At 53.5% G+C, this 17,118-nt stretch overlaps 2 protein-coding genes and 1 long non-coding RNA gene across 9 annotated transcripts in view; 2 read left to right on the top strand and 1 right to left on the bottom strand.

The window, feature by feature from the left end:
- The window catches only part of LOC119111687 (uncharacterized), a 14,371-nt gene extending 11,810 nt beyond the window's left edge, over positions 1 to 2,561 (top strand). The window contains exons 5-7 of the mRNA XM_037235493.1: positions 964 to 1,236; positions 1,494 to 1,703; positions 2,032 to 2,561. Coding sequence (XP_037091388.1) covers positions 964 to 1,236; positions 1,494 to 1,703; positions 2,032 to 2,149 — 601 coding nt within the window. The 3' untranslated portion in view covers positions 2,150 to 2,561. The remainder of the gene's footprint in view (positions 1 to 963; positions 1,237 to 1,493; positions 1,704 to 2,031) is intronic.
- A 1,218-nt stretch (positions 2,562 to 3,779) lies between these two features.
- LOC119112568 (uncharacterized) lies at positions 3,780 to 6,213 on the bottom strand. Of its 7 annotated transcripts, none has more exons than XR_005095747.1 (4): positions 6,185 to 6,213; positions 5,642 to 5,769; positions 4,778 to 4,914; positions 3,780 to 4,304 (listed from the first exon to the last, which is right to left on the bottom strand). It is a non-coding gene; the product is annotated as an uncharacterized LOC119112568 (long non-coding RNA). The 7 variants fall into 7 exon arrangements; XR_005095743.1 differs by having other exon boundaries at positions 6,151 to 6,208; XR_005095744.1 differs by lacking the exon at positions 6,185 to 6,213 and adding an exon at positions 6,140 to 6,184.
- A 269-nt stretch (positions 6,214 to 6,482) lies between these two features.
- On the top strand, positions 6,483 to 11,684 carry Roe1 (grpE protein homolog, mitochondrial Roe1). Its single transcript, XM_037236781.1, has 5 exons — positions 6,483 to 6,753; positions 8,413 to 8,551; positions 9,503 to 9,616; positions 10,290 to 10,409; positions 11,242 to 11,684. The coding sequence occupies exons 1-5, from the start codon at positions 6,668 to 6,670 to the stop codon at positions 11,440 to 11,442; spliced, it is 660 nt and encodes a 219-aa protein (XP_037092676.1). The 5' UTR covers positions 6,483 to 6,667; the 3' UTR covers positions 11,443 to 11,684.
- Positions 11,685 to 17,118: the final 5,434 nt, after the last annotated feature.

Raw genomic sequence — 17,118 nt, 5'->3', positions numbered from 1 at the left:
GGGGGGCGGGGTGGGGCTGGGTGTGACCGAGCAGCAGGACCGGACACCTTACCCTGGCGGGGCGGGGCGCGTCGGGGTCAACGGAACGGCGCGGCGGCCGGGGTCGGCGCCGCTCGCCGCTCATTAAGGCGGCCCCTGACCGCGGCCCGAGCCGGTTCGGCGCGGCGGCCGGCCAGATGGTATCGACGGCGGCGGGGGCGAGCCGCTGACCGGCAGTCTGCAGCTGCTGGGGCAGACGCCGTCATCTGATGAAGTCACGTGATGAGCCGCCGACCGGAGGGGTGGCACTGCAGGGCAGACGCGGTCGCCTGACGCTGTCACGTGTCCAGCCCGACGCCCAGAGGGGCGGAGCTGACCGAGAGGCCAGGCCTGGCAGTTATCTGACGCTGTGACGCACTCGTTTAGTGCGACTCGAGGATGGCGGCGGCGTCACCAGAACCGGTGGGCGCGTGCGATGGTTATCAATGGGTTCACGGCTTCATCGGACTGGCTTGCTCACTGAAACGATGTGGACAACGAGTAGGAAGGCACAGCGTTTGCACGTAGGTAGTTAGGCAGCTAACACAGAATATGCGCATCGAAGCAATGAACGTGAAGTGCGCGCGGTAGTGGTGGAATGTGCGAACTGCGCATTACACACAGGTGCCGGATCGGTTTGTGCTGACTTGTGAAGGCGAAGAGCAGCGGGGTGGGCGGAAGGGTGGCGAATCATTCTGTTCATATGTAACTGCACCATACTATACGTCTCCCTTCGCCCACATGACTAATTTTGATTTTATCACGAAATGGAACGCTCGACAGAGGTTTGCGCCCAAAAATCTCAAAAATATTTTGTGAACGATGCCAATCATGATCAATTGGGAGATGGTAACCATGCACACCACGCCCATCACCAACGCGTCCAGACATTCCTGGGTCTGACTGTGCGGCAGCTGACGTCACGCCATGTTGCGTTCACCGCAGGCACGTGCTGAGGGTGGCCGGCACCAACTCGATCCGCTTCATCATCCCTGACGACAGCAAAAAATCGGAAACGTTCCGCTGGAAGGTGGAGCTGCCACCCTACTTGACGTGCAACCAGTGCGTGATGCAGTGGACGTACTACGCCGGCAACACCTGGGGCACCTGTTCCAACGGGGAGGAAGCCGTCGGTTGTGGCCCGCAGGAGACGTTCATCAACTGCGCAGACGTTGCCATCATCTCCAACTCGGGCTTCTTCGGACCAGTGGACAACAGGTGGGCGATGTCGGCATCGTCTTCAACTTCGCCCCAGTGTAGTTTTCAACTCAGGGTTACTCTGCAGACTAGCCCTGCGTGGAGGGACAGACTCTCAAGTCTTTCACATCTACCACACCCCTAGCTCCAATTCTCTGGAATGTTATGGTCCAGACCATTGCCCCCCGGCCGTTCCGGCAAAGCCCTCAGACACGCCCTGACGTCACCGAGCGTGGTGCTCGGATGCCAACAGTGACAACGCGCCCTCGTCCCGGCAGTCTGAAGCTGAACCTGCCGTACACGAAGGCTGACGTGGCGAGGGTGACCGGCGACCAGAGCGACCGCTCGGAGCGGCCCAGCGAGCTGGCGTTCCGTGCGCAGGTCTGCATTCCGCACGGCCAGTTCGCCCAGCTGCCGGAGGCGTCCGCGCGCTGCATCCAGTGTCTGGCCGACCCGGCCGCCTGCCCCACGGACAAGTGCATGTGCATGTGAGTACGCTGCCGGCCGGCCTGGAGCCGCCAGCGGGAAGCGAGGGGGAGGGGCTCTGAAGTAAGAGAGAGCAGGCCAAAAAAAGAGGATCAATTGAAGCGGAAGGAGGCATTGGAGGGGGTAAATGATCTGCCATGTACCTCAGCAGACCGATTTAATACGACCCACATTAGAGGCGAGTGGCCAGTGCGATCACTTGTCATGCCGTAGCCAGTCGTGCAGCGGCAATGCTCCACACAGCTCAGGCTATCTGTGACAGCGACTGGCGAACCAATATAAACCAGCCTGGTGTCTGACACTCCGTCTTGCCGCCGTTGTTCTCTGCAGCTCGGAGTGCGAGGCCATTGGAGAGTTCGCGCTGCGGCCCGAGGCCGGCCTCTACTGTCACGAGCACTGCCTGGGCTACCCGAGCCACTGCCCGGAGGACCGTTGCAAGTGCACGTGAACGACGACGTGACCGCTGGGGCGACGGTGGCGCCCCTACGGCAACACCGCGCGACGGGCAGCGCTATCTACACCACGCGGGAGACTCACCGACTGCCCGGCGAAACGCCGTCCGGTGCAACTTATCACGTGATCAAATCGGATGACAGCCGCACCAAGCCCTACCTGCAGCGCAGTACGCCACTCAGATGTGGAGTCCATCTGCAGACAGCAGGTCCGTCGTGCGCAGTGACGACGCCGGCTCCGCGAGGTGTCGCCACCGTCGGTGATAGGCGGGGACCGTCCGGACTCTGACAGCTGTTGCGACTGTGTATCGGTGACGGACGGGAGGTCGTGTCATGGTATTGCTTATGTGTGAAAATCGCAACTCGGGCGGGCAGGTCGCACCGCCCCAATAAACGGCATAAACAGTCGTGAACCTCTTCTATTCCAGCGTTGGAGCGGCATATGGTCCGCCCCTGTATGCGCCCGATTTGCGAGTCGTTCCACCGGCCTTCTGTGTCGTTGGCGCCCGCGCCGTGCCACGCTTCGCCACTTCGCTACGATCACGAGGCAGCCAGTCTCTGACTGTTGTAGACCAGGAACTTCCGCTACGTGCCAACAGGTCCGAGCGACCAGACCCCCCCCCCCCTCCCCTCCCCCCCCCCATCACAGGCAAATTGGCACGAACCTGTGACGCCGGTTCATTCAATGCACCCAACGGAGCTTGTTGAACTGAGGTCAAAGCTAGAGACCGGCATCAACAGCACAAATGTTTCGCAGCGTAGGCAGAAATGTCGTCCGTATCAGTCGTGATGCAACGTCAGCACTCTGACGCAACGTTACTACAGCAAAACGAGCCAGGCATCGCTAACACGACACCCCAAGTACTGTGCTTATTTGCGGTACAGGCGAAGTGTTTGTGGCTAGAAGTCTCGGCTTTGCACAACTACGCTGCGTCACACTGCGTCGTCACACCAGCCTCAAGTCATCGGCGTTCGGGCACACAACGGTTCAACGAGGCGCAGTCCACGGCACGGTAGCGTTTCTCCATAGGTCTGACGGACGCTCCGAGCGATGCGGGTGCGTCAATCTTGAGGACATTGTTGCGTGAGGCGCTCGTGAGGCGCGCGGGTCGATGCCGAACATGGCATGACCGTTAGGTATGTACAACACCTGGACGACCGGTCAAGTAAGGCGCATTCGACGACATCTCTCAGCCCTTCCATACATTTACAGTGGCAATATAATACTTCTAGACATGCTATGAGTTTGGAAAGTTAGGGTAACTTAACATATAGACATGAAGGCGGTTGGATTTTGGCCTTTCATCGCTGAAAGTTATCTTCTATATCTTAATATCTTTAAAAGAATGACGGTTTTGCACAATGACTTGACCCATAGCCCTATGCCTGCCCTACCACGTAGCGGACAGAGCATAGGTACGATAACTGATTAGTCAGGCGGACGTTTGGTCTTGATCTTGGCAATTATTCAGGCCGAGCAGTACGCCCAATACAATCGTGTCCAGAGGTCACCAGAGTCGCTGACTCGATGGTTTGACGCGACAGCGAGAGGTGGGGCGTTTGATTGCGTCAGTTTGAATGCGTCAGTGGCGTTTGATTCGCAATGAGAACTTAACGTAACAATCATCAGATGCAACCTTTTGTATTATGCGTTTCAGTGACATGCACTCCGAAATGGAAGAAGGCAAGCTCATAAGCCGGGCAAGCCCGCAAGCAGACCCGCTAACTTGTCATAGGCCAAGAAGCACCAGTGTTCTGCTGTCACGAATCTCAGTTGAAAATCTACAGAATGAAATGGGAACTACATCCAGTCATCTCTATAGAAACAAAACCAAACAGCACAAGAAACCCCTTGCAGAAAAGTCGTTTCTTTCAAAAACCAAACTCAAAGTAACAATCTGCACATCTTAAACAGTGGTGATTGGTTGCAATCCTATTCACAACCTGATGTTGTCATTTATATGAAATGGCTATTTTATGATGTGATGCTGGTTCACACAGATGACATTCATCAACATTCTATTTCTTCTTTTTATTTCCATGAACTTGTTTCTTTCCCTTCTTATTGCCTGCTGCCTTTGCACCTCCTGCTCCCTTCGAGCTTCCCGCTCCTTTTTTTGGTTCACTGCTGACATCCACTTTTCCAAGCATCTGAAAACATTAATAGCCACAGTGCTATTTAATATGCAAATGATCTCAGCACTTCTACCAATACAACATTCCTCCAAGTGATCTCAAAAACACATCTAATTCATGTCAGTAAAATCCAAAAAATCACAGCATTGGGATTCCTCATGCTGTAAAGTACACTGAGGCAAATGAATGACTGAATTTCAGGACTATCAAATATCAAAAGCCTATAAAACACATGAGATAGCAACAGGAAACCAAGCAGGTGCAATCAGATAGCCCAAAAATCATATGTTGTTCAGTTTGCCTTGTATGCTAGCAATAGCCTGAACGAGGTGGGCCTTTATGTAAATGGCCTTCATAACAGCATTTCCAAACATAATTTTTGCAGACTATGTGGTTCAAAGCTAGGTATACAATACAAAATCAACAGCTCTTGCAATATTTTCCAAAAAAGTTATAGCAACTGGGATTCCATGTCCAAAATACCTTACCTTGAATGATTTTCCATCTGACTGGAAGGATCTTGATTTCAAATCACTTTCTGCCTTGGCATTGATGGCCTTAGTAAGAGACTTTGTAACTTTTTGCTGCTGCAAAACAACTGACTTCTTCGAGGGAATGATGGATCCTGCAACCACATACAACTAAAAGCATGGTTTCCTTTTTAGTTTTAACACTGCCAGCAACTAGAGGCTTCCTTTCAAGTTGCAACACTAGCAATAACCCCAAGACACCAATACCTGACACATACAATGAAAAGCCATGCATACAGTAACTAGGTTGCGTAAACATGGTCCGCTACAATCATCAACAGTCATTTGAAATGGGATGGGATGGGACAATGAAACTTTAACAACTGGTTTGTGCAGCAAATGAAACAATTTATCTGCAAAAAAATGTGCACAAATCCTTGTTTACATGGGATTTCTCATGCTTTTTATGGTTTACCACCCAAATGGTTTCCATTCAGCCAATGATACATTTCAGTGCTTTCTTGCCTAATAATCATGAGCAGCTATTTAACATACACTGCTAAGCCTCCAGGCAATGTCAAGGCATAAAGCACACCAAGCTTCAACATTTTGATACTCTAAACAACTAACAAAAAATGGCTCCATATATGTCACATTCCCCAAGAACTGGTCCCATTCCTGCCAGACAAGGGCCTCCACTACCTGGAAAGTGTGTGGACATCTACAGCTTTTTGAAAATATATTTCTACCTATCAACAAACTTTTGTACAAGAAATAGTCATTTGCACAGGACAAGTCACAAATTCTGGATCAGCTTGAACAAACAATTGCTTCCTAGTGGCAAAGCCCATGAGCCCGGCATGGGGATTACAAATTACAAACCTTGGCCTCTCTTTGTCTTTGACGCACTGCTCTTATATGCCTGCTGTTTCTTCTTTGGTTTTGATGACAGTTTTGACTTAAGCTTTGATTTGCCCTGCATTGTGACTTGGTTGTTCAACAATTTTCAGCTGAAATGAAACCACCTGTATAACAGGTTGCTCGAGTTCACACAATGAAGCATCTGCAAAATCCAGAACTGCAACATCTACAGAATTACAACAATAAGATTAAATTATGCATGTCCCATGGGCTGCATGGAACATGATAAATTCAAGTTTCCTTCCACAAAAGCAAGTTGCAGATGTGAGGCCTATTACAATTTACCATATCCCTCTCACACAGGCACAAATGCGAATGGTGCCAACAATAATGAGAATGACGCATGCTTAAGGAATAGGAGATCACCGATTGTAGCTCAGAACATCGACATAGGCATTATGTAACTTCTCATTGTAAGGACGCTAGCATGGATATTACGCGCGCTATCCCCGCCGTAACTGTTCACAAACTTCATTTACTACTGCTGGGCAAACGGGATTACACCTGCGCTGCGCTATGACACGGCTGCGCCAGGATGGCGTTAGATGAACAAGGCAGTGCTCAAAAGAAAAACAAAACTTATAGTCTTTTTCAGCTTGAAGTTAATTTTGCCATTTTAGTTTTTTAGATTATTATCATTAAATTAAAATAGTCACTAAAATTACTGTTATAAAAGTAACGGCAGTTTTAATAGAAAACTTAATAATTTTAAAAATTTGACCGCTAGGTTTACAACAAACTTTGGAGCTCAGCTGTAAACTACAGGATAACATAATGTTCTGTCCTCGTTCGGTTGGTCACGTTGCAGCCATATACGGCTTATGTTGTAAGAGTGTGGGGGCTGCGTGCGGTTGCAAAGGCTGCAATTAATTGTTGAGCCAGTTCAGGCACCGAGGCTTAAAAGATCCCGGAAGCGTTGCTTTCTGTGCTGTACTTTAAGCTGAACGCGCTAAATCTGAATTAGCTTTTAACCAAGTAAGGTTTGTCATGCCTTCTGCAGCCAGCATTCGGTCCTTGGCTTCAAAAGCCTTCTTGATGCGTGGAATAATCCGACAACCTGCCTGGACGTTGCAGTAAGTGTTCATAAATCGATATAAAACAAGATATAAACCTTTCTAGCGCTGCCAGTCTGCAAAAACTTCGTCTGCGACTTCAGATGCTAAGTTACATCGGTGCATTCAACCAAGTGCATGCTTACGCTGAGCATAGTCCAAGCTTGTTATGACTTTGCGACACAGCCAGCGTGTGCGCCGGCAACCGGTCCACTTTTCTGGGCAGAGTGTGTCGAGTGATTGGATAGTATGAACGTTGGTGTGAGAGTATGATCTTTGAAGATCAGTGGTGGGTGTAGCGGGGGACCATGTTTTACCAAAAACATATTTGGGAGCGTTTTGGAGGCATTGTTTTAAAAGTAAGATAGCAGTATCTAAGTTCCTTTCTTATCATTGGCCATGGTGGTATGAACTTGGGGCACATGGATGTTCAGCATATATTGCTCTGATGTGAAGTAATTGCTCTGGCATACCAGATGTGCTCAGCATAATATTCATTCCTTATTGTCTGGCTAGGAGGCTGATGATATGTGATGTACACATTACCTTGAGCTTGTGTTCATCAAGCCTGTCAGAGAGGTGAGGCAGGGTATCAAAATTTGGATTTTGATATGTATGTTTTTGGGAATTGGACCAGTCTTGCCTATTTTTTGTGGCTGCTGGGTTTGGTTTATTATACTCATATAGACAAATATATTTGATTATAGCATGTTTATGTGTATTTGGTATGAAAGTATGCTGTGTAATTCAATGCCAGTCACTATGCTCCTTAGCTTGTGTCATGTACTATTCAAAGAAATAATTAAAGAAGGGTTGCTATCAAGGTTACTGGTGTGGCTGGAGGTGAGTTTTGCTTGCAGAAAAAGTTTGAGTGCCACCAGCTAGGTTCTGTTCAAAATCACAATTATGTAATAGTGTTATATATGCTAGGTAGGCTGGTATTAATGGTGTCCACAGCCCATGGGCAGTTCACCCTAATTCTTGGCCTGAAAAGACATCAGCATAGTCCTGAGGCACTTCATTCATTTAAACTGCTCTATTTGTTATTTTCTACATACAATGTCAGATGCAAATAATTTGAAATGAATGCCCCAGTCAATCAGTAAAGATTTCCAGTCTGCAGACCATTTTGTATTCCAGATAAACCAGCTTCCATTGAATTTGTGAGTTTGCTTAGGTAACTATGTACAGACTGAGATAAGGTCGCAGAAGACAACAACCAAAGACATGTGATGTGCCACTGGTAGAAGTCCTCATATCACTTATTTGCACTTCTTTCTCTATTGTGAAAAGGGTTTTTTTTTCTCTACAACAGGCAATGTTCAAAAGACCCTGATCACACTTCTTGTGGAAGATGGTCACACAGTGCTCTCATACTGGACTTGTAAACAGATTTGCATTCCAGTTTGTTCTAGTTACAGCCACATATTCTAACTATCATGTTGTAGGCAACTTTGCTGGTTGACCAGTTCCTAAAAGTACTTGTTTTGTGTCATTGTACTTATGGTGCAATTTTGCTCTAACACAGTGCCAGAAGTTGTAGAATGTTTTAAATGGTTTGAAGGTAGCTATCTTTACAGCAGTTTATGAGTTAGACCAGCACCAGGCACACCATTCACAGGCTGTTGTCATCGTGGCCATGTCCATTGGTGCACAGACAGTGTGCCACGCTCTCCGCAGGTCCACGTTCTGCAGCGCCACTCCGCAGACACCGGCATCAGACGCTGCAGCGTCGGCGCCGCCGTCGCCACCGCCCCCACCGGCCGAGGAGCTTCAGAAGCAGATCGAACAGCTCAAGGGGCAAATCGAGGATCTGGATGTAAGTGTTGACTGTATGCTCCAGCCACTGGTCGGGGTATTATGGCAAGTATCTGTAAAGTCGCACTGCATCCCTGTTGAAGCATTGATAGCACATTCTGCAGGGGGTTTGCCTATAGGATTTTAACTTGCATGTTGGATGCATGCATTGCAAAATGTGCCACTGGAGTCTGGTTACAGCATAACTTGTGCATCTGAAGTCTGGTTATAGGGTCATTAATCACGTTGATCCCTATATTCCTACACTGCCTTAGCAATCTCTTAAAACAATTTGTGGGTTATTGGACTGGCCCTCACAGTGCATATGTTTTCAAGCCCAAACAGAACTGAAAATTTAATCAAAGGGGTGCTGATAGCATAGTGATGAAGTGTGTGTTAAGCAAACGAGAGGTACTGGTCTCGGTTTCCCCCGGTGCTCACCCTTCCTGCCAGAGTGAGAGGTAGGCAGTGCTATTTAGCCTTCGCAGCCGAGTGCGTCGTAAAGCCCCAATGGTATGTAGACAGCATTTAGTTGGTGTATGGCTACATTTAGGGGCGTTTGAATGCTTCCTGTTCACGAGAACACTGCATTTTTTATTTAGCCAGGAATACGATCAGTGTCTCCGTCACTGGTGGCGATTGTAAAAACGACGGTTCGATCTGAAAACGCAATGCATAAAAAAGAAGCATGTATAAAAGTAATGCATCTCGGTGGCGAAAAATGATGGAGGAGAAACGATCATTACGCGAGAGGTGTGCTGGGGGCTGCGCTCAACACCCGCCCACGCGGTCCCCTGCGCTGGGCGTCATCACGCGTGGGATGGCTCCTCCGGTCATAAGTTTCTGTTGAATCAGGCTGCCAAGGCGACTGCTGTCTCCTTATGCTGTAGTGATGACCATGACTGAGGCACTCGTCTTCTCTGCTGTGAGGCCTCTCAGATGGTGTGCTCAGACCACTGGCGTGACGTTGCAGGACAAGTACAAACGCTCGCTGGCCGACCGCGAGAATGTGCGCACCCGGCTGGAAAAGCAAGTTCAGGATAGCAAAATATACGGCATTCAGTCATTCTGCAAGGACCTGCTCGATGTGAGTGATCGTAGTGAAGCGTCCGATTGGATGGTTTCCTTGTTCAGCGGCTGGTCTGATTGGAGAGCCGCTCTATTGAGCTGGTTATTGGAGCCAGCACCGTCATCGGCACGCTGCGTTGCCACTGTGATGCGTCATAATGCGTGCATTTGTTCTTGTGGCATGTGTTTGTCCGATGTCTCAGACAGGTCTCACACTGCACGTAAGCAACGATTCTAGTTGATGCAGTCACTAGTTTTGCACTCTTGTAAGACATCCATTGGGTCAGTTTAGTTTAAGATAGTTTTGTACTGCCTGTTATAGATTGTCTTTGCATATTGTTTGTTTCGGCTTATGTTGCGCGTCTTTTTTTGTTTGTTTGTCGCGGTCCTGAGAGCTCTAAGTCAAGTGTCTTACCATAGTTGAAGGCAAATTGGTTGTCCTAACGTGTTCGGTGTCGTAACGTGTTGGTCAGCCTGTACACCCAGATGACAACGGTTTTACGATTTCGTCTTTATGCGTCCCAGTCTGTGTGTGCGCCCAGACCCCCGCTGTAACTGTGTCTGTGAAGCATGCCCAGCCAGCGCCCGTCACCGAGCCCAGCCCGCTGGGTGGCTGCCGGCGGGCGAGGTTCCGCTGCCGGGGAGGGCCCGCGCGCCAGCACGCGGCGCTGACACGAGTCCGGCCGTCGCAGGTGGCCGACATCCTGGGTAAGGCCACAGAGAGCGTGCCGCCCGAGGAGATCACGGACAGAAACCCGCACCTCAAGAGCCTGTTCGAGGGGCTGAAGATGACCGAGGCGCAGCTGTTCACGGTGGGTGGACTTCGTCGCGAATCTGCGCGGTTCTGGGGTCGCGACTCCGGTGTTGTGGCCGGGAGTCGGCCTACACACGGCTGTCTGCGCCACTTGGGCTGGACACTCAAAGTGAGTGTCTCCTGTGAATGACTTTCGTGTTTGCGTATCTATGGTCCACGGCGTTGCTCACAACAAAAGGCATCCATGTGTGTAGGCGGGCATGTATACATGCAGCAATAGGTATACATGCAGGTCAGTGTTGAGGCGGGATTGCGCATGATTGCATGCATACCCGCCTGCACACTCGGTGTGCAGGTGGGTATGTATGCACGCAACGATAGGTATACATGCAGGTCATTATTGAGGCGGGGCGTGTTCACGATGAGGGATTTTTAAAGCCGCGCACAGAAAAGGTGTGGGAGCAAACAGCTTGGCATCTCGCGTTCATGACTAGACTAAACGGCGAGTTGAAAACTACGGACAAACGACTGGAGAACAGTAATCCACCGTGTTCAAAGCTCGCTGTGTTGCAGCTAAAAGCCAGGCATGTGTAGATCATGTATGTTTGGGGCGGGTGTTTATGGCCGTGTGAAGTGAGCCTCCATTGACCCAGCCTGGTCTCCTGCTGTGTGGGTCAGGCATCCCACAGACTAGCGTTGGCATACACGATCCAGGCGGCCTCACTGGCGGTAATGCAGACCAGACTTGTGGCAGCCTTTACTATCAGCGGGCGTGACGAGAACGTTCTCAAAACGTCCTCAGCTTGTAACGTCGACGTGCGCCAGAAGCCAGCGTCTCGCCCGGTCGGGCGCGTCTCGCGACGCGCGCTCACCTGCGCCTCGCCTGCCAGGTGTTCCGGCGGCACGGAGTGGTGCAGATCAACCCGCTGGGCGAGAAGTTCGACCCGCACCTACACGAGGCGCTGTTCGAGCAGCCGGTGGAGGGCCACCAGCCGGGCGACGTGTGCTTGGTGACCAAGCTTGGCTACCAGCTGCACGGCCGCACCATTCGGCCCGCGCTGGTTGGCGTGGCCAAGGCGCCGCCCCAGTGAGGTGATGCCTGGGCTCAGACCGCGGCTGGGGCGGCCCTAACTGTCGGCTTGGGTGATCCTGACCGCGGCTGGAGCGGCCCTGACCGTGGCTGGGGCGGCCCTAACCGCGGCTTGGGTGATCCTGACCGTGGCTGGAGCGGCCCTAACCGCGGCTTAGGTGATCCTGACCGCGGCTGGGGCGGCCCTGATCCCGGCTGGGGCGAGTCGGGCCGCAGCTGGGGCGGCCCTGACCGCTGGCTGGGGCGGCCCTGACTGCGGCTGGGGCGGCCCTGACCGCGGCTGGGGCGGCCCTGATCCCGGCTGGGGCGGGTCGGGCCGCAGCTGGGGCGGCCCTGACCGCGGCTGGGGCGGCCCTGACCGCGGCTTCGGGCGGCCCCGACCGCGGCTGGGACGACCCGGACTGAGACGGGGATGGCCTGAGCCCGGTTGGAGCGATCCTGAGGCGCGGCATAGCGCGGGGACAGGAGCGGCCGACGTGCCATCCGCGGCGCCTCGCCGGGCTGGCGGAACGACACCACAGCCTGCGAGCGGCCCGCCCCGCGGGCGTCAGACGGCGGCGGCGGACGCGCTGTCCTGTGCCGCTACGATGGGATGTCCGGCCGATGCCACAGTCGTGGTGGCCCTCCTGATGTGCTTGTGTCGGGTCGTCAGGCAGTGGAGCGAGTCAGTTGCCTCTGCTGGTTTGCAGCCAGGGTATTGTTCGGCCCGTGCCGTTGGTTATCTGTGCTGGGTACGAGCGGAACCGTTTCACGTTGATAGATATGCAAACTGTGACCGCAGATGCTCGGGTGTCGCAAGTGTTCTCATTGTTTTTGGAGAATTGCGATCTAGGTTTAGGACATGTGGAATAAATACCAATATTTTACGTTTTTGTCTCGAAGTGACAAGAATTACTCGGGAGGCCGTTGTGAACGTACGAAATGTGACGCTTTGTTTTTGTTGAAGCTTTGTTTTTATTGAAGTCATATCAGTGAGTGACGCTGGAAAGGCAACAGCGATGAGAGGAAATTACCTGTGCTGAATAATTTACGATCGTAATGTCGGCGAATACCTTGATTGGTAGTACGTGATGTACTGTCCAAATGGCAGTGTTGCCGGGTTAACTTGGCTATCATAGTGCGTTTTGCCTAACGAATTTAACCACTTCGAACTGATTACTCGTGGATGTCTAGAAAAGACTCCAGTGCAGCCGAATTCCCAGCTTTCATTCTTGAGCACCACATCTCCCGATCTGTGGGTACGACGCAGTTGGCGAGACAGGTAATCCTAACAGCCATTTGGATAACAACAACGCGCGTACATGGTCACAAACGTAGATCTGGGCGTTCCGGTCTGTCAACGTCTACTGATTGTAAACCCAGTAATCAATGCACTCGCGCCGAAATCAACACCCTTTCCACCCGGGGGGGGGGGGGGGGGCGGTGCCGCGCGTCCAGCCCCATCGAGGCCCGTCGCGTCGTCGGCCCTGACTTCGGAGGGAGCCGGCGCCGCCCTGGCCGCTCTCCGACGCATCCCCGACCTCTAGAGGGGAACTTGCGCCGCCGGCGCCTGCCGGTCGCTCTCCGCCTGTCTCGATCGATGCGGGCCGCCGGACTGGCCTCAGTCTGGCCGGCCACACGGCCCGACGCAGCCGGTCCGGGAGCGCGTGCTGCGCCGGCGGCCGACCGACCGACGGCCGCCTGCATCCGCTGGACGCTACACCAGCGACGGGCACGAGCGGGGGACGAGAGCCGTGAGTGATAGACGCGATCGGAGGGCGTGATATGTGAGGGATGGGCGCGTGCGGAGGACGTGGCATGTGAACGATGGGCCCGACCGGAAGACGCGAGTGAGGAGCCGAGCGGACAAACCGGGACGGAGATGGAGACGAGGATCGGGCCGGAGACACGGAGCGGGCTGCCGTGTTGTGTTGGCGCTTGGTGCTGCCCGGTGGTGCGGTGGTGATGTGCCGGCTGCTGTGCGATAACGTGGTGTTGTTGGTCCATTGGTGCAAAGATGGACGCGCACGACGGGGACGCTAATTGTGGCGTGGATAGCCTATAAATGGGTCTGGAATAGGCAGATGTGGCGCGACAGTATGGTTTGAAGCGTCTCCAGCATGTAGCTTATCAGGTGGCGTGTTTTTTTATCACGGCCTTCATGTTGGTAACCGTCACGTCTTCCATGGTACCTGTCAGCGATCCTAAACATGTGAGCTGGATCGGGGGTAGCCCTCGGCGTCGGAGATCAGTCTTCCATAGTGTGAAACGCAATGTGATAAGCAGTAATGCGCCGAGGCAACCAAGTCTTCCAGTCGTCTTCCATGCGCAGTGTAGTTAGGGATGTTGATGTTGTTCGTGCTCACCGTAAGCTGTCTAGTCTTACCTGTATGGAGGAGAACGTGTCTCGGAGGACAAGCCAAACTCGCGAAATGTCAACAGACTGTCGATGCTCGGACGGCCGCTGCCAGTCGATCGCGACGCTACCTACCGATGATCTGCCAAATCAGAGCCTTGCCGGCTGCCGCTGCGTGGCGCTAAGTACAGCAGCCGAGAGGGCGTTGGTGTGCGCGCTCCGCGAGACGGTCCACGCCGTGCTCAGCCCTGCCCCGAAGAAGCGACGTTGGCGCACTCGGCGGCGGGGACGCAAACGACCCCAGGCGGCCAGGTAAGCCGTCCGCTTGCGGAGCTACCCGAACATCTGCCCTCTTATCCACAGCCACCGCCTTGTCCTGTGCACAGACGATGCCTTGTCGCTCCAGGGACGTGCTGCGGCCGTTAGCTGCGAGTTTTCGCTCGGTCAGGGGCGTTTCTGGTCAGGGACTACAGGATCATTTCATCCCAGCGTGGAGTGCCTTCCGGCTGTCATTCAGGTGATACGGAAAGGCATCCCCTGTTTGATTCATAGGCCCTCGAAGGGATAAACATCACATTGGTCCCCTCCCTGACGCGGGATGCCTTCCGACCCGCGCAGTTGGCCCTGAATCGACGCCAGAACCCCCAGTAACGCATAAGGTAACTGGTCACCGCAGGTAATCCGGTAACAGGCACGTGGATTTCAGTTCGGCCAATGGCCGACGGTAGGTGAGAGGGCCCGCCTTTCGGCATTGGGAGCCCTGACTGACAGGGGGTCCTCCTGCTGTTTCAGTGTAAGCTCTCGTCATAATTTCTCATGTTTCCTTCCATTGTCAGAGGGCCCCGACAGACGCAAGAGTCCCCCTGATAGTAGAGGCTCCAACCTCATCCCTGTTCTCTCGAAGCCCCTTGCTGACACAGGACATCCTGTCAGGACCGTGGACGGCTGACTGCCGCAGGAGCCCCACAATGCTGCAGAGGGCCCCGACCAGCGCAAATCGTGAGCTCGCTATCGTCTCTGCTTGGAAAAATGAGCCCCCAAGACCTTAGACCGGCGCGGTGCCGACTGTTCGGTGCTGGGGATCTCTAGCCGAAATAGACGAATGTGCTGTTTCAGTGGTCCCCAATCAGAGCTAGAAGACCTCAAACTGACCTTTAAGGTCACAGTTCTGCGGACTGTGTAGGTCGTTAATGTGAATACAGCCAGCCCTTCAGTGCCTTCAGCTTTGCAATCAGGATCTTGATCCGTGGTCTCAATATGCCCTTCGACCCCACTTCGGGCCCCTCAAACGCGGCTCTCGGCTGACTCGGGGTCACTTGTCGACACAAGACCCCTGTTAGGCACCGGGGCCCCTGACCAACATAGGAGCGCCTCACGCTATCAGTTGCCCGAACGTTGCAAATCGCGGGCCCCGGTCTTGTTCCCGCGTGGGAAACGGATCCACAAGACTCAGACCGACACGGGGTGGATTGCTTGTCCCCGCTTCGAGGGTCGTTGTAATAGGAAAAGAGGGCGTTAACAAGAGGACAATAGTAGAGGCCCTCTGACTGACATTTTAGGTCACAGCACAACAGATGAGGAGGGGGGGGGGGGGGGGTCCAAGTAGACCCTTGATACTTGGTCCCGAGTTGGTCTTTGAGCCCCTTTTCGGGCCATCTTAAAAACGGCTCTTGGCGACTCGGGGTCACTTGGCGACAAAGAACCCCTTGCTAGGCACTGTGGGCCCCTGGCCGACACCCTCATGGTTTCAGTGACCCCAACTGATGCAAATCGCGGACCCAGCCTTGCTCGTGCTTGGGAAGTGGATCCCCAGGAATCAGACTGATACGGAGCTGACTGTTCCGTGTTGGTGGTCTTTTACCGAAATAGAGACCCGCACTGTCCCACGGGTCCCAAACGATGCACGAGGCCCTCTGACTGACATTTGAGACCACAGCCCTACGGGTGTGGGGCAAACCTTATTATGACATACGGCTAGTCATTTCGGTCCTTCAGCCCGTTCAGCCTTTTAGCCGGACTCTCGCCTCAAGGGGCCCATCGGCTCCTCTTCGGGCTCCTCAAACAAAGCCCGTGACGGGCCCAGGGCCACCTGCTGACACATGACCCCCTGCTAGGCTCTGTGGGCCCCCGACTGGCACAGAGGCCATGATCATCTGTTTCAGTGGGCCCCAGACATCTCTTCGGGCCTCACTGAACACTGCCCTTGGTCGAGTCGGGTCCCTTACCTACACAGAACCTCTGTTAGGCACTGTGGCCCCTGAAAGATACCGGAACTCCGAACAGTGTAAATCGTTGGCCCCGGGCATGTCGCAGCTTTAGAATTCGGTCCTCAGGTCTATACCGACACGGAGCCGACTGTGCGGAACTGGTGGTGCCCAATCGACATATGGGTCTTCATCAACTCGGGGGTCCCTACTGGCGCAAAGGGCCCTCTGACAGTCATTTGAGGCCCCTCCCCGCACGCCGGGGTCCCTTAAGATGACTCCGCCCAGCCCCTCGTGCCTCTGAGCTCTCTAATCGGCCCTTAATCGTCGGTCCGGTGGGCCCTCAAGGCTCTCTTCGGCCTCCTCAAACACTGCCTTTGCTCGACTCAGGGCCCTTTGACAACACGGGGCCCCTGTTAGACACTGTAGACTTTTGATAGACGCTGTAAATCGCTAGCTCCTGCTGTGTCTCTGCTTGGGAAATTGGTCCTCGGGCCCGAGTCGACACTGAGCTGACTGTGCGGTAGTGATGACGTCTGACCGGCAAATAGGCTCTTATGGACTCAGCGGGCCCCGATCGACGCAAAAGGCCCTTTGGCTGGCATTAAAGGGCCCTGGCCTGCAGGCTGAATCTTAGAATATGACCTCCGGCCGGCCTTTCGGGCCCTTCAAGAGCCCGATTCTGTACCCTAAAATCGGGCTCGTAATTGTCGGTCCCGAGAGGCCCAAAGGTCTCCTCGAAATCTAAGCGAAAGGGGGCACGTGTCTTCTGTGCGCCCTCCCCCCCCCCCCCCCTCCTCTCTGCCTACGCCACTGCGCCGAAGGGCGTGATGATCTCGCAATTATTCTGGTGGGCACACCCAGGCCACGTAATTAATGCATTCTCTGAAACGCTATCGTTCGCTCCCGCCGTACCGAGAGCAATAATGGAATTCAGCACGCGTCTGTCATTCTATAGCCAGCTCACATGATGGCAATGCATGCCACCGCTCCGCGACCCGCGCAATTCGCTCACAGAAGTGACTGACGACGTCCAATGTGGAGGACGCACGCATTACCTCGGAGTCTGCCCAGCGCCGAGATCCAATCACCCTGAGAAACCGTTCCATCGCCAACCTGTCCCAGTCGAATCCCCCCC

This window comes from Pollicipes pollicipes, unplaced genomic scaffold, assembly GCF_011947565.3.
Source record: "Pollicipes pollicipes isolate AB1234 unplaced genomic scaffold, Ppol_2.1 Scaffold_7261;HRSCAF=8764_pilon_pilon_pilon, whole genome shotgun sequence".
In the NCBI taxonomy this organism is placed as follows: Eukaryota; Metazoa; Arthropoda; class Thecostraca; order Pollicipedomorpha; family Pollicipedidae; genus Pollicipes; species Pollicipes pollicipes.
Note: the sequence above shows the minus strand (reverse complement) of the source record. Positions and strands in the feature narration are given on the sequence as shown.